The 14499-nt window shown below is 42.2% G+C and overlaps 1 protein-coding gene across 12 annotated transcripts in view; it reads left to right on the top strand.

Annotated features, from left to right (window-relative positions):
* The window catches only part of PKP4 (plakophilin 4), a 471364-nt gene that overhangs the window by 240194 nt on the left and 216671 nt on the right, over positions 1-14499 (top strand). For all 12 annotated transcript variants that reach the window (XM_068245730.1, XM_068245731.1, XM_068245734.1 and 9 more), the window contains one exon: positions 1013-1125. In XM_068245730.1, coding sequence (XP_068101831.1) covers positions 1013-1125 — 113 coding nt within the window. The remainder of the gene's footprint in view (positions 1-1012; positions 1126-14499) is intronic.

Below are 14499 nucleotides of genomic sequence, written 5' to 3'. Positions count from 1 at the left end.
TACCCAAAATTGCTCCGACTCCACAGTCCTGGTCAAACATATGACCTAAATATATATTATTTGGTGACCTCTCAGTAGAAGATGCTTCGGGAAGTGATCCTGAGGCAGAGGCCACAAGCAATTGGCTTTGCTTTAGGATTGGTCTTCCCCTCATAGCAATGTTGTTACCTGCTCCACTATTGACCTCTGCCAAATGACCTTCAACAGAGATTATTTAAAAAGTACTATTTATCCCTAGTGCCCTGCGCAGTACAATTCTCTGCCAGGGAGAGCGCACTGCACTGCACATGCTCAGACTGCCCATGACTGGCCGGAGTTAGGGTCCCGGTATCGGACCTGGAAAAGGCTGAGGATGGCGGCGTGGGTGCGATCCGTGCAGATGGGTCTGGAGGAAACCCCAGGTATGTATGAAACTTTAACTTATTTATATCTGGTGCACTTTAAAATAGGAGGGGAAGAGGCTTCAGCCAATCAGGCTGCATTAGTTAAGTCTGAGGGGAAGTACTGAAACAAAAAAGGACAACCCAGCATGCCCTGCAACTTCCTTTTTGTGTACCAAATTTTGTGTACCAAATAAGAGTAAAGTAAACTGGGGAATGATCATTTATCAACAAGAAAAGTAATAAAGATTTTAACTTTTGGATTGCCTGATTAGCATCCTTATTACTTGTTTAACAGATAAAAATAAAGAATTGATTTTTGATTTTATGTCCGACAGTTACTCTTTAAGCTGATCATTCATGTAAATATGTGCAATAATAATTATTTTACAGCCAGCATTGTTCTCTATAACCTGTTACATCTCACAAGCTGAAGGAAGCGACTTGTTGTGTTGTGGGAGTTGTACCTCTTTATAAACATGATAATAAATGTGTTTAGCAGGCAGCACTGCAGACAGATGGGGTACGGCAGCGAAGGATACATTATTTTGCGTCCCCCCCTGACGTCCTCCTATGAATCACTGTGTTTCCACATCACCTGAGGCTTCTTTCTCATTTTCTTCAAATTCCAGGAGCTGCAATTTGAACGGCTCACCAGAGAGCTGGAGGTGGAGAGACAAATTGTTGCCAATCAACTAGAAAGATGCAGACTGGGAGCGGAGTCGCCGAGCATCGCCAGCGTGAGGTACACATTTTAATGACTCTGCTCGGTCCCACACTGTGAAACGGCCATCGCAGCCAACCAGGCACTGTGCATAATTTATCTCACTGTTTATGCGCGCTGATCTGCCCGCTCATTGGGAGTATTTATCGTCTAATGGAGCGGCGTCCATAGAACAAACACGGGAATCCGCCTCAGCTCCGGTATTTATTCTATATGCCGGATTCCATTTATCAGACGCTCTGTCAGATAATTATGCAAATGTATTGGTCTCCGTTTAATTGCTGATTTTTTTTCTCAAACTGTGTAATGTTTGTACAAGTGCAGTGACTGAGAATAATGGGAAAGGTTGCTGGGGATTCGCACTGTTGGGGCTCTAGCAAAACAGGTGATTCCACCTGTCACTTGAGGGCAATGCTTTCATGCAGTTACAGCCGGCGGCCTTGGTAATGAGGGGGGCGATGTTGCGCTGTCACCAGTGGGAACGCGGACGTTAGGTTTTCATCTAGTGCCGCTAGTAAGGCTGTCGGCTATAATGGAAATGTATGTAGGCAAATGGCTGGAAGCTGTTGTATTGCTGGCTAGGGAACCGGTCAGGTGCGTAACCTTTCCAGGGAACCTGAGGTGAGAGACAAATGGAGGATGCCATATTTATTCCCTTTTAAACAATGCACTTTGCCTGGCTATCCTGACAATATTCTGCCTCTAGTGCTTAGCAACAGACCCTGAACAATCATGCAGATCAGATGTTTCTGACAAAAATATGACAAGATTAGCTGCATGCTTATTTCAGGTGTGGGATTTAGACACTACTGACTAGAAGGATAAGCAGGACAGCCAGGTAACTGGTATAGTTTAAAAGTAAATAAATATGGCAGCCTCCATATACCTTTCTCTTCAGGATCCCTTTACGACAGGGGTGAAAAACTGAAATATAAAATGGGCCGTAGTTGAACACTGGTACCTAGTCGCGGGCCAAACTGAATGTCTGGCCACCTTACAAAGTTCCCAGGTGTCTTAATATCCCCCCTTCAACTCTCATACAGTTTCCCTGGTGTCTAGTTTTCCTCCTCCCTCCCCATACAGTTCCCTGGTGTCTATTGGTCCTCCCTTCCCTATGCAGTACTCTGGTGCCTAGTGGCCTCTCCCCTACCCTATATAGTTCCCTAGTGTTTAGTGGTTTCCCCCCACCTCCCCCATATGGCTTTCCTGGGGTTCTAGGGTTTCACCTCCAATATAGCTTCACTGGTGGTCTAGAGAGGACCAAACATAATGCAAAAAGTGGAGAAACCACTTCAGGGCCAAATTTAATGGCTCTGAGGGCCAAATTTGGCACACAGGCCGGAGTTTGACATGTATGCTTTAAGCTAAATATGTACACTAGATATTTTAGCAGAGTTGATGTTAGATTCAGTCATATATTAAAATATTGATTGGAATTACCCAATCTTTAGAAGATTACTGCTCTATTGGGGATGGGGGAGAGGCATTGAGCAGTTGAAAGATAGCGGCTGTTGGGTGCATTCAGTATTTGAAGACTAACTTTTCTTTAAAGGGGTTCTCTGGGGGGTGTTGAAAATAAAAACAGACACTTACCTGGGGCTTCTACCGGCCCCCTGTAGCTGTAATATCCCACGCCATCCTCCAACGATCCGCTGTTCCCCGCCGCCGGCCCCGGACTAACGCGGCATCTCCTCCAACTGCGGCTGTGCTTGCTCCCGCACACGTCATCGGAAGCTTACTGCACAGGAACAGTACAAGAAAACTTCATACTTCGCAGTACGCTCCCGATGATGGGAGCGGGAGCGTGCATTTTTCGTCTGGTTAGACGCGGCGGGGAACGGGTGATCGGAGGACGGCGCGGGAAATGACAGCTACAGGGGGCTGATAGAAGCCCCAGGTAAGTTTTATTTTCAAACCGAGCCCCCACCCCAGTTTTTTCAGTTTTTTCTCATTGTAAAATATGAAATTTATCAAAGGCAGCGACATCTTTAGTTCTGTCAGGTGCAGCTCGGCGGAATGTTTGTTTCTAAGAATTTTGAAGCCAGTGAAAATGATGCCTAATCTCTGGAGTTCTGAGGGGGAAATTATACGTAGCTAAACAGCCTAGGCTTAACAACACTGGGAGGGCGGGGTTACATACCAAGATGTTGGAAGTGTTTCTGAGAAGAATTAGCCTGAAAGTGGGTATCCTGAATAATTTACTGCATTCTACTACATGTCACTACAGTGCTTTCACCTAATTTCTGCTGAAATGTAGTGTAACCTCTATTAGTGCAAGGTGGTAGACCTCAAAACAGACCGCAGTAGCGGTTCCCCATGGGCAAAGGCGGAAATAGCCGAGCCTTATCGGGTCCGCTCTAAGGCGCAGGTCGACTTGTGTCTGCGCAGTAGAGCGGACCCCATTGGGATCGGCTATTTCCACCTTAGCCCAAGCCGAGAGCCGCTACTGCTCCTGCACTGGAGCCGGGAAGGTAAATATTTACATACATGTTCGGGGATCTCTAGCGCTGCCACCATGAGACGGAGGAGGATGGGGAAGCCTTTAGGATCCAGAGGCTTCCTCCTCCCGAGGTAAGTACCCCCTATAGGCACTTTTTGAAGTTACAGGTTATCTTTAAAAACAGTGTAATTCGGCTGCCAGCAACAGCTGGCAGTTGAGGTACGTCTTTCCCCACTAACCATGGCGGCCTGGAGGGGGAATAAAAGTTAACGCCGCTGGAACTTTAGCAGGGTAAGCCTTTTTTCAGCTTCAACCTGCGCCCAAATTCCCCAGCGCTATTTTTGCATGTATGTCGTGGACCTGATAAACAGTTGACATTAGAAGGATTTTTTTTTTTTTAGCTGAAGTGCTGAGCCACCAATCCAGTAGTGTTTGCCTAGCTTTAAGGTAGCCAAACACCATACAAATTATTCAAAATGTTTATGTGAGAATTACAATAGATTTTTCTGATAGTAGTTTTTGAAACATCTGATCAATGTATTACACACACATTTGATTTACCAACTCTCAAAAAAATAGCTTGGGTGTATAAATAAACAAATTAGCTACCCTACACCCTAAAGCTACGTACACACATGCGACAACGATCGTTCGTTGTCAACGACGAACGAACTTTTAATTGATGAAAGGACGACCTAAGTAAAGTTAGTTTTAAAAGGTGTGTAACGATCAGATCGTTAGAACGAACGTTACATCACATAAAAGTAACTATTGCGCCTGCGCATAAAAATGAAAAACCAGCATTGGAAGGGTTACACAGAGCTTTCAAGTTCCTGGACAGAACTGCAGACGCATCGGAACCTGACATAGATACGTTTTGTTTACATAAATGTATCTAAGTGTGGCATGTGACTCATCTCTCTGACTGAGAAGAAGCTGGAGGACAGCCAAAGAGTGTGTAACATTTATCACTTCTTACATTCTATTTAGTTAAATGTATCTAAATGAACTTCTGCATATCTCTCCACGGAACTTTAAACCTCTGTGTTTAACCCTTCCAATGCTGGTCTATTAAAAAAATGCTGGTTGCATATAATATGCTGTAAATAATGTTTTAGAGCAAAGTTGAAATGCAAGGTTATATTCCGCTTTAAGACTACCACATACCATTTAACATTTTTATGATTCCACTAGGCCTAGGCTCTGATTGCGACCCTCTGCACTGGCTCTCTCCCTCATTAGCTGTGCGCGCACACACGCCCACCCCCCCTGGCCCCATCCTCCTCCTGCTCTGCACATAAGCATGGACACACACACAGGAGGGGACGCAGAGACGATTACCTAGGATTTAGTAGTTATTTAATTTAGAACTTAAATTTATCTAATTTTACAACCACAAGTAGGAGGTGGGACATAATCGCCATGGTAGCGGACTGCACCATTAGTTTACTACCGCAGCAAGCAATAGCCGATAATAGAATATAGGAATGCACGATGTTCCTCCTCCTCCTGTCTCTCCTGTATTGCTTGCTGTGGTAGTCATTTAAGTTTTTCTGTCCGAATGATAATTACGATTTCACAATTTCTGACTTACTGCAGCTTTGTTGTAAAGCTATTTCCACATGTCTCCACTTTTTTTGGTTTCTTAAATTTTCTATTGTCATTCTACTAGAAGCACAAGTGTCCCCTGACATAGTTATCCCTCTCTTTCAGCGACTAGTTGGATTGGTTAATAGTTGGCCAGCCGCTACTGTAGTTCCCGCTGCAGCTGGACGGCTCCATCAACAGTATGGACTAGTCAGGCTCGACCAGCAGTTCTAAGGCAGGTTTGCGGTTCATCGCATTAATCCTGCATGCGAAAATTTGCACACAAACACAAATTTTAATGCAAAACATGCATGCAAAAAACTGCTCGTTTTCTGCCAAAAGCTGAAAAGTGGGGAAATTGTGACCTGGCAGAAAAGGAAAATTAAATATATTTTTACCATGATTTTGCGTTTGAAACTTTTATTATACTCAAAAAGTATACTAGACCCTTGCTTGAATCATTTTGGTAAGGCAAAGATTTAATGAAAATAAATTGTCACCTTTTACACAGAAATCTGGCAGAAATTGAACGCCAGGGAGATAAAATTGCAGGTAAAAACTAGAACAGGAACAATGTGAGATTCCCTAATGGTCCTTTGACTACAATGGGCAGAACAACTCACTTAGGTGAGCTCCTTGCCTAAAGCAATCACAGAAGGTTATGCTGGATGACATTTTCCATAGCTTATCCCAACCATGCGCTAGCGACGCTTAAAGAAAAAAAAAACTGAAAAAAGAGGTTTTGTGTGGAGTTTGGCTTGAAGTACAAGCAGTTAAATAATCTATACATTATTTAGGCTTGCGGTGCTCTATGATGATCCTTTGTTGTAAAATTAGATTCTCCCTTTGATTTTTCTGGCATGCAAATCTGAAAATTTGAAATTCTTTATTAGGCTGGCTAGTGAAATATGGCTGCAGGCTTGTATTATCCTTCTAATCTCCAGCGAATGCCTCTGTAGGTCACATTCAGCCTGGCCGTGCACAGGAGACAGTGAGCCAGCACCTCCCATGGCTCCGCATCAAAATATATCTCCTATGTACATAAATCTGAATAAATAACTGACATTATGGCCTACAAATAAAGATTCATTGAATTTCCTAATCCCTGGGCTCAGGAAGATGAGTTCACAAGAGACGAGGAAGAGACTCTAGCAGACAAGGCAATAGATATCATAATTACAGAAATAGATAGATGGGATGCAGAATTCTCATAGCAACTTATTGATCTCGAGTGCAGGTTACACAGTGGAAAGAAGCATGAGATTGCTATGAGCAACCACCACAGCTGCAAATTCTTGCATCTGGTTGCTATGAGAAACCACCATAGCTTTTACGGTACTGCCAGCATCTGGTTGCTATGAGCAACTACCACAGCTGCTACTGCCAGCATCTGGTTGCTATGAGGCAAACCACCACCATACCTCCCAACTTTTCGAGGCAACTATACCTAGTCACTTATACCAGAAGGAACTGTAAAGCAAAAGACGCCGTTACGCAATTCAGACAATACTGGTCCTCTCCATCATCGTTAGTTCTTCATTTTAACATTTTAAAATAAGAAATACATACATTTAAATGACAGAATTTTTTTTTAAAGTATATTAATATTGATTTATGAAGGACCAACGTATTAGACACATTTTCAGTAGAAAAATACATATATTTATCTCTTCATTCCATAAGTTACCTCCTCTGTAGTTGTTACCCCCTCTGTAGTTATTTTCACACACAGTAAATTAACAGCCTGTCTTTGGCCTCAATTCACTAAGCTTATCTCCTGTCTTTAATAACTCTTCTAGAGTTGTTACCATGGTGATAAGGCATGTAGTATTCAGGAAACCTTTTACCTCAGGCAAACCTAAAGTTAACTCTTCTGTCTTTAAGTTAACTCTTTAATCCTTAAAATAACTCCAGAGTTAAAGACAGGCTGTTTATTAACTGCATGTGAAAATAACTACAGAGGAGGTAAATTAACTACAGAGGGAGTAAATTAACTACAGAGGAGGTAAAATAACTACAGAGGAGGTAACTTAAGGAATGAAAAGATAAGATAACTGTCTCTTATGTGGAGGTAAGTTTTCTCTTGCCTTATTAACTCCAGCATGATCTTAGTGAATTGAGGCCATTAACTTCATTCTGGTGTTATTTTAAGGATTGAAGAGTTAACTTTAGGTTTGCCTGAGGTAAAATGTTTCCTGAATACTACATGCCTTATCACCATGGTGATAACTCTAGAAACGTTATTAAAGACAGGAGATAAGGTTAGTGAATTGAGGCCATTGTCTGGCTATCCTGCTGATCCTCTGCCTCTAATACTTTTAGCCATATGCTGGGCATACACGGGTCGATCCGGCGGCCGATTAGCCGCCGGATCAACGTCCGCGTGTGCGCCCGGATTGATTCCCGCTCGTCCCCGCCGGTGCTTCTAATCTTCCGCTCGATTCGTCGCTATTGTCCGCCCGCGGGTATCGAGCGTGGAATCGAGCCTCGCGGTGATCGGACACGTTGGATATTATCAATCGAGCCATCAGCGGCTCGGTTGGTAAGCCTGCGTCGAGCCGTGTATGCCCAGCAATAGACCCTGAAGAAGCATGCAGATCAGATGTTCCTGACAAAAATCTGGCAAGTGAACAAGCTGCATGCTTGTTTCAGGTGGGTTATTCAGACACTACTGATGCGTGATGAAAGATCAACAGGATGCTAGGCAACCGGTATTGTTTAATAAATATGGCTGCCTCCACATCCCTCTCTCTTCAGGTGCTCTGCAATAAACACTCCTAATAACCGGATAGTGCTGAAAAGTTCAAAAGGTCATTATTTCTGTGTGGAAGTTGAATGAAGCAGATTTTACATCACACTGACATGGCTACTGTTTTCAGTAAGCATTGCAGCTCTTAAATTGAAAAGGAGGAGACTCCAGGAAAGTTCTGTTTACCATTGCAACTACACATACAGCTACATATCTTACATTTATTTTCAGTTCAGGTTTGTGCTAAGCAGTAGGATAATGAACAAGAAGGATCTATTGAAAGTAAAGTATTAGGTGCATTTCCCATGTTTCGTACATGGAAAGTTTACTTATTGTTGTTATGCATTTTTATAGCACATTTTCCATGCACTTTACAGAGTAAATGGAACAATTCACTTCACTGATTCCCTCTGAGACGCTCGTAATCTAATGCCCCTATTACTACAGCTAAATTGTGGCTACAGATTGCTTATTCCCAGCAATTCCTGCTACAAATGATTTCCTATAGGGAGTAGCATCCAGCTACAAATCTCTTGTTAATAGTGATTAGAAGCTGAATCACTCAGCGAAGATCTCCAAAGAATATTTGTTATAGGGAAGCTCTGGGAATGGGCTATCTGCAGCTGCAAATCCTCTCTAGAGTGTCATCACTTGTGTGGCCGAGGCCTGATACTCAGAGCCCTGAACAACTTTTCATGCAGTTGATAACTCTGATCAATTTTCAGTTGGACAGGAATGCCAAATATATGTGTGTGATAATTGAGGGTGAAGCTGACCTGAATTTATAAAATTAAAAGCGGTTTAAAAAGGAAAGTTATGGTTGGCTTACCACTCCTGAAGATCTCAAAGTAAGCAATACGACTCGTTATTGCAACAGGTTTTTAAATGAATACAGAGTTGTATTGACTATTTTGAGATCTTTAGGAGAAGTAAGCCAACCATAACTCTTATTTTTAAACTAGTTTTACTTTTATACATTTTTGGGTAAATATTAACCCTTTTATTTTAGACATGACACAGAACATTTATATTGCGCTTTTCTTCTGGCAGACTCAAAGCGTCAGAGTTGCAGCCACTAGGGCGTGCTCTATAGGCGTTAGCAGTGATGGGGAGTCTTGCCCAAGGTCTCCTTACTGAGGAGCAGAATCACTGAACAGGAAGAGCCGAGATTTGAACCCTGGTGTTCTGTGTCAGAGGCCTTAACCAGTACACTATCCAGCCACATGATTAGAGATTTTTTTTAAAGTGTGGGGGGGGGGAGGAGGAGTGGAGAGAGGTATTTGGGATCTACCTAAAGCACTAAGGGCACGACCTTCAGAGGATCCTTGCAAACCCAAACGGGGGTGGGAAATACTCTGCAAGCCTTATTTGTGGTTGCAAAATTCTGGCAACCTGAAATTTGGGAGTTACTCTCGTAACATAATTTGGTGATTTAACACTGGGCTATTGGCTCGTGGATTTTGTCTCCCATGTGTCTTTTCGGCCCACACCCCTGCAGTACATCACCCCTCCAGTACATATGTGTTTCTTCCAAATTAATTTTTGTGCCTCTTGGGTTTCTGGCTACATGTCCTCCAGCCGTTTGCCTAGCTTCACGGCATGATTTGTGCAAGGCTGATAGATATTTAGTATCATTACCAAAAAAAGGTCTTCATTTCATTCATTGGTTCTTACTGATGGGTTATCAGAAGAATTTGTTCCTGATCATCAAACAATTCAGTGATATTGATCAGGTCATCGGGTGATCAGAAGTCAATACTGATCGGTGCAACATGAACAGACACAAATCCACTGCTACAAATCCCTTTTTACTCCTAGTGTTATGTTGTTGTGAAAGTTTTGGTAAAAGGAGTCACAAATGGGAAATTCAGCTCCAGATTGCTGTTAATAAGAGATTTGTAGCGGTGATTTACCCCTGGTGCTCATGTGAGATTTTTCCTCAAAAGGCTGAGCTTTATTACGACTGGCTCATTGCCACTGATTTTCTGCTGCAAATTCTTTTCTGTTGGGAATGACAGTCAGCAGGCCAATCAGCTATAAATAACTTTTTATAAAGACATTTCTTTCTGCTTCCTACAGAGAAGCATTTGCAGCAGATAATTCCAGGGAATAAGCAAATGTAGCTGTGGTTTTGTCTCTGGCATTTTTCTAAAATTGTTACATACTATCGGGCCATGCCTGACAACCCATAAAATGCCTAAGTACCATTTTCTTGTATTTTTTTTTCTTTTGTTTTCAGCAACTTGAACCGTTGAAATGATTCCTGCACTATCCCCATTAGATGAGACACTGCTGTACAGTCCAGGCCTTAGGCATCCTATAGGTAATTCTAGGAAGGCGAAAGGGGACCAGGTCATTAGCCTGTAAACAAAGGAGTCCATTTGTGGAGAAAGAAGAGCTCACATGGTCTCTCTCAAAGAAACAGTAGATAGCAGTGAGGCAGTGCAGGGGAATCCATTTTATAAAATGGAATAATTTCAAAATCAGACTAATCGCTATTGCAATTTACATAGTTTAATTTTGGGTATGATTGGGCTTTAAATTAACTTCAAATCTCTAACAGTTTAGGTCCTGGATAACTCCAGAATTTGTTTCTTCTGCATCACACCTCCCACAACCTCAGATCAACAGGATCTAATAACTTGGTCACCCCCAGAGTCTACCTCTGCTGGGAGTTTTGGTTCACCATGAGCTTGTTGGGCAATCTGTTGAACCTTTGAAGTCAGAGCCATGTGTCATGCTCCCCCTACACTTTAGAACTCATTGCCGAATCCAGTCAAGACACATCCATCCTTGGAGGCGTTTATGTCCAGACTGGAAAGCCACCTGTTTAGTCTGGCAATAACTATTTCCTCTTTAACACTCTGCAACTATGTATTGATCTGAGAGATCGCTATGCACTGAGTCCTATGGAAGAAAAGCGCTTTACAAATGTTATGTATTGTGCATGCTGGGTCACATTCAGTATTTGATTTTAGTTCTAATTCAAACCTAGTTGTAAGTTAAAATTAAGCCAATGGCCTCAATTCACTAAGATCATGCTGGAGATAAGGCAAGAGAAAACTTACCTCCACACAGTAAGAGAGCTATCTTATCTCTTCATTCCTTACGTTACCTCTTCTGTAGTTAATTTACCTCCTCTGTAGTTCTTTTCACACACAGTTAATGAACAGCCTGTCTTTAGCTCTGGAGTTATTTTAAGGATTAAAGAGTTAACTTAAAGACAGAAGAGTTAACTTTAGGTTTGCCTGAGGTAAAATGTTTCCTGAATACGACATGCCTCATCACCATGGTAACAACTCTAGAAGAGTTATTAAAGACAGGAGATAAGCATAGTGAATTGAGGCCAATGTGTCAAAATATACAGACTATTAATATACTGTCTGTATGGATTTCCTTTACCTACTCAAAGTTCAGATCTCCCTAGTTTTGTAATATTAGGAAAGCGCACAGCAATATGCAAAGGGTGAATTGATCATGAAACCAATAGCTCAGATTTTTCATCATTGCTAATGTAACACACCCAGTGTTAATTCAATCTACCCATCCCATGCACAAGTGCTGCATATAGCTGTAATTCATATTGATGTCTGGCATTCTTGAAGTATGACTCCACACCTGTGTCAGATATACTCGTACAACTGAAAGCTGGACAGTGAAATAAAACCTTTAAAATAGTTAAATGCAAATACATACCCCTGTATGCAAAGTGAAAATGTAGGTAGGTGCGTTCGCAATTTATATGTGTTACAATTAAAGCGGACCTATAAGTGTTTTATGTACTGAGCATGTATACCGTATGTTCCGGAGTATAAGACGACCCCCCAACTTTTCCATTTGAAGTATAGAGTTTGGGATATACTCGCCGAATAAGACTACCCCTCTTCCAACGCACACCAAATAAAAAATTAAAAAAATCATATACTGGTGCTATGTATGAACAGATACTGGTGCTGTACTGTATGTGGTACCCAGTATATAACAGTTTATAGGCAATTGACTGGTTGCATTGGTCAACTCTCCCTAAGGGCTCGTTTCCACTAGCGAAGTGATGTGAGTGTGGCTACGCAGCCGCATCGCATCACTTCCGCATCTCCCGATGCGGAAGTGTATTGGGGAGATGGGACACGGCTGCGGGCAGATGCGGCCATGCGAAAATCTGCAGCATGCTGCAGATTATTGGACCGCACCGCACAACATGTACGCAGTGGAAACTCTTCCACTGGCGTGCATGTGTTTCAGCACACCTGCGGTGCGATGCGGCTATGTAGCCACATCGCACCGCTCCTAGTGGAAACGAACCCTTAGTGGATTGGTCAGCTCTCCTTGTCTACATGTTTATCAGAGCGGTATGGAAGAACAGATCGCGCTGTGCCCGTACAAACACGCCTCTTTCACCCTTCTTGCCCACCCTTCTATCCTATTTACCACCTTCTCTGACTCTCAGATCTCGCACATGTGCACCTGCGCCGCTTCACTACAGTCCTCAGCAGTGAGATCTGAGAGTTGGTCACAGCATAGGGCGTATCACCATCAATGACACCCGGCGTATAAGACTACCCCTGACTTTTCAGACTATTTTTAAGGGTTAAAAAGGAGTGTTATACACCAGAATATACAGTAGGTCCACAATGAAGAAAGAAAGAAAAAAAGTTGTCAATCTATTCACCGAGTGGCTCAAAAATTAGACACACCTCTTATTTGAAAGTAATCCAGTCCAACAGTGACGTCGAGTGACATAACAAAGCAGAGTTGCTTATATGAGGAATATTCAGCTTCGGACGACGTAGTTATCACAGAAGTTGATGTCAAAATGGGTAAGACAAAAGTAAGTGACTTTGAACGAGGGATGATCATCAGTGCAAGAAGAGCTGGTGCTAGCATCTCTGAAAAAGACTCTTGTAGGATTTTCTAGCCCAACAGAATCTCTGGTGTTTAGAGAGCGGCAGTTGAGAAAAAAAACACTTTTAAGCAATAAGGACTATTCTTGTAGAAAAAGACTGGTGGAAGACGAGTAGCATGCATATGCTTCATACACACTTGAGATAAAAGTCTTTGGAAAAGGCAAGATCACAGACCAATCTTACCACCCTTCATGTAGTATGAGAGCCATACTCTACACAGTCTATTCTATTCAGCTGAACTCCTCATCCGATAAAAACTTTGCAAGATGCTGCACACAAAGATGCCCGTACACACTCAAAAGATCATTATCTGCAAAAGATCCATTCCTGCAAAATGCATTCATAGTCTATGAGATCTGCAGATCCTCATACACACTTGGTTTAACAGACATTCATCTGCATATCTGGCAATCATCTGCAGATCTGAAAATCCATCCTGGTGGATCTGATCTGCAGATGATTGTCTGTTAAACCAAGTGTGTATGAGGATCTGCAGATCTCATAGACTATGAATGCATTTTGCAGGAATGGATCTTTTGCAGATAATGATCTTTTGAGTGTGTACGGGCATCTTTGTGTGCAGCATATTGCAAAGATTTTATCTGATGGGGAGTTCAGCTCCATAGAATAGACTGTGTAGAGTATGGCTCTCATACTACATGAAGGGTGGTAAGATTGGTCTGTGATCTGGCCTTTTCCAAAGACTTTTATCTCAAGTGTGTATGAAGCAATAGTTCCCTGGAACTGGAGGACAACAACACAACAAATTACAGCTGAAATCCGTGCATGACAAAGTATATCCCAAAGAACAAGATGGACTGCAAAGGATGTGCTTTTTACCGCTTAGGGTTTTAAGGCATAATGCCGCACATACAGTGTATTCCTATGGGCCACTCGCGTAGAAAAGCGTGTGCTGATAGCTGAGGAGAATGTCTGTACAGCGCCGGTTCTGAGATGTCACCCTAATGATCGATGATTAATAGTCATTAGTGCGATCCGTTATCCAGTGCATGTACATGTAGTTTAATCTGTCCTTTATTAAGCAATTCTTAAATCGCTATTTGAGCCATTTATTTCTTTTAGCCTTTCACTTTAGTGTGAGACATTTAATTTACAGTTCTTTAATATTGCATATATAAGCTTATTAGCAGCCATGTTTTACTCAGAGTTTTGCCAAGTCGAGCTGTTAATGGAGTTAAAAGGCAGCGCCCACCAGCTGTGAGGCATCTGAGCTGCAATCATCGTGCGTTCGTTCATTTTCTTTATCATTTCTCACTTTTGCGTTTGCCAAATACTGGTGGGCAACTGCTAAGTGGAAAGCGGTGTAACTTTTTTTTTTTTTATTATATTTTTACCACTTATAAAATGTCCTTTATTTACTTGTTAGCTGTCTCCGCATGTGGTTGACAGGCTGGCCACAGCTTTCTAACACCGTTTCTCAGCTACAGCGTATGGAGAAGTAGATAACCTCTGTTGCTGCAGGGGATTTTTTTTATTTATTTTAAAGTTCAGTGAATTTTCAAGTGCTTTTTGTAAACACTCAAGTGGTGAAGGGTAGACAGGATCTTATTGCAGAATTCAAAATCAGAATCAGAGTTGTTGGGAGCAAACTAAACTGATTAAAAGACAAGAATCACAAAACAGGGCTATGGAGTCGGTACAAAAATCATCTGACTCCTCAGTTTATGAAACCTCTTACTCCAGGTACCCAAAAT

Source organism: Hyperolius riggenbachi, chromosome 7, assembly GCF_040937935.1.
Source record: "Hyperolius riggenbachi isolate aHypRig1 chromosome 7, aHypRig1.pri, whole genome shotgun sequence".
Lineage (NCBI taxonomy): Eukaryota > Metazoa > Chordata > Amphibia > Anura > Hyperoliidae > Hyperolius > Hyperolius riggenbachi.
This window is presented reverse-complemented; position numbering and strand designations above follow the sequence as displayed.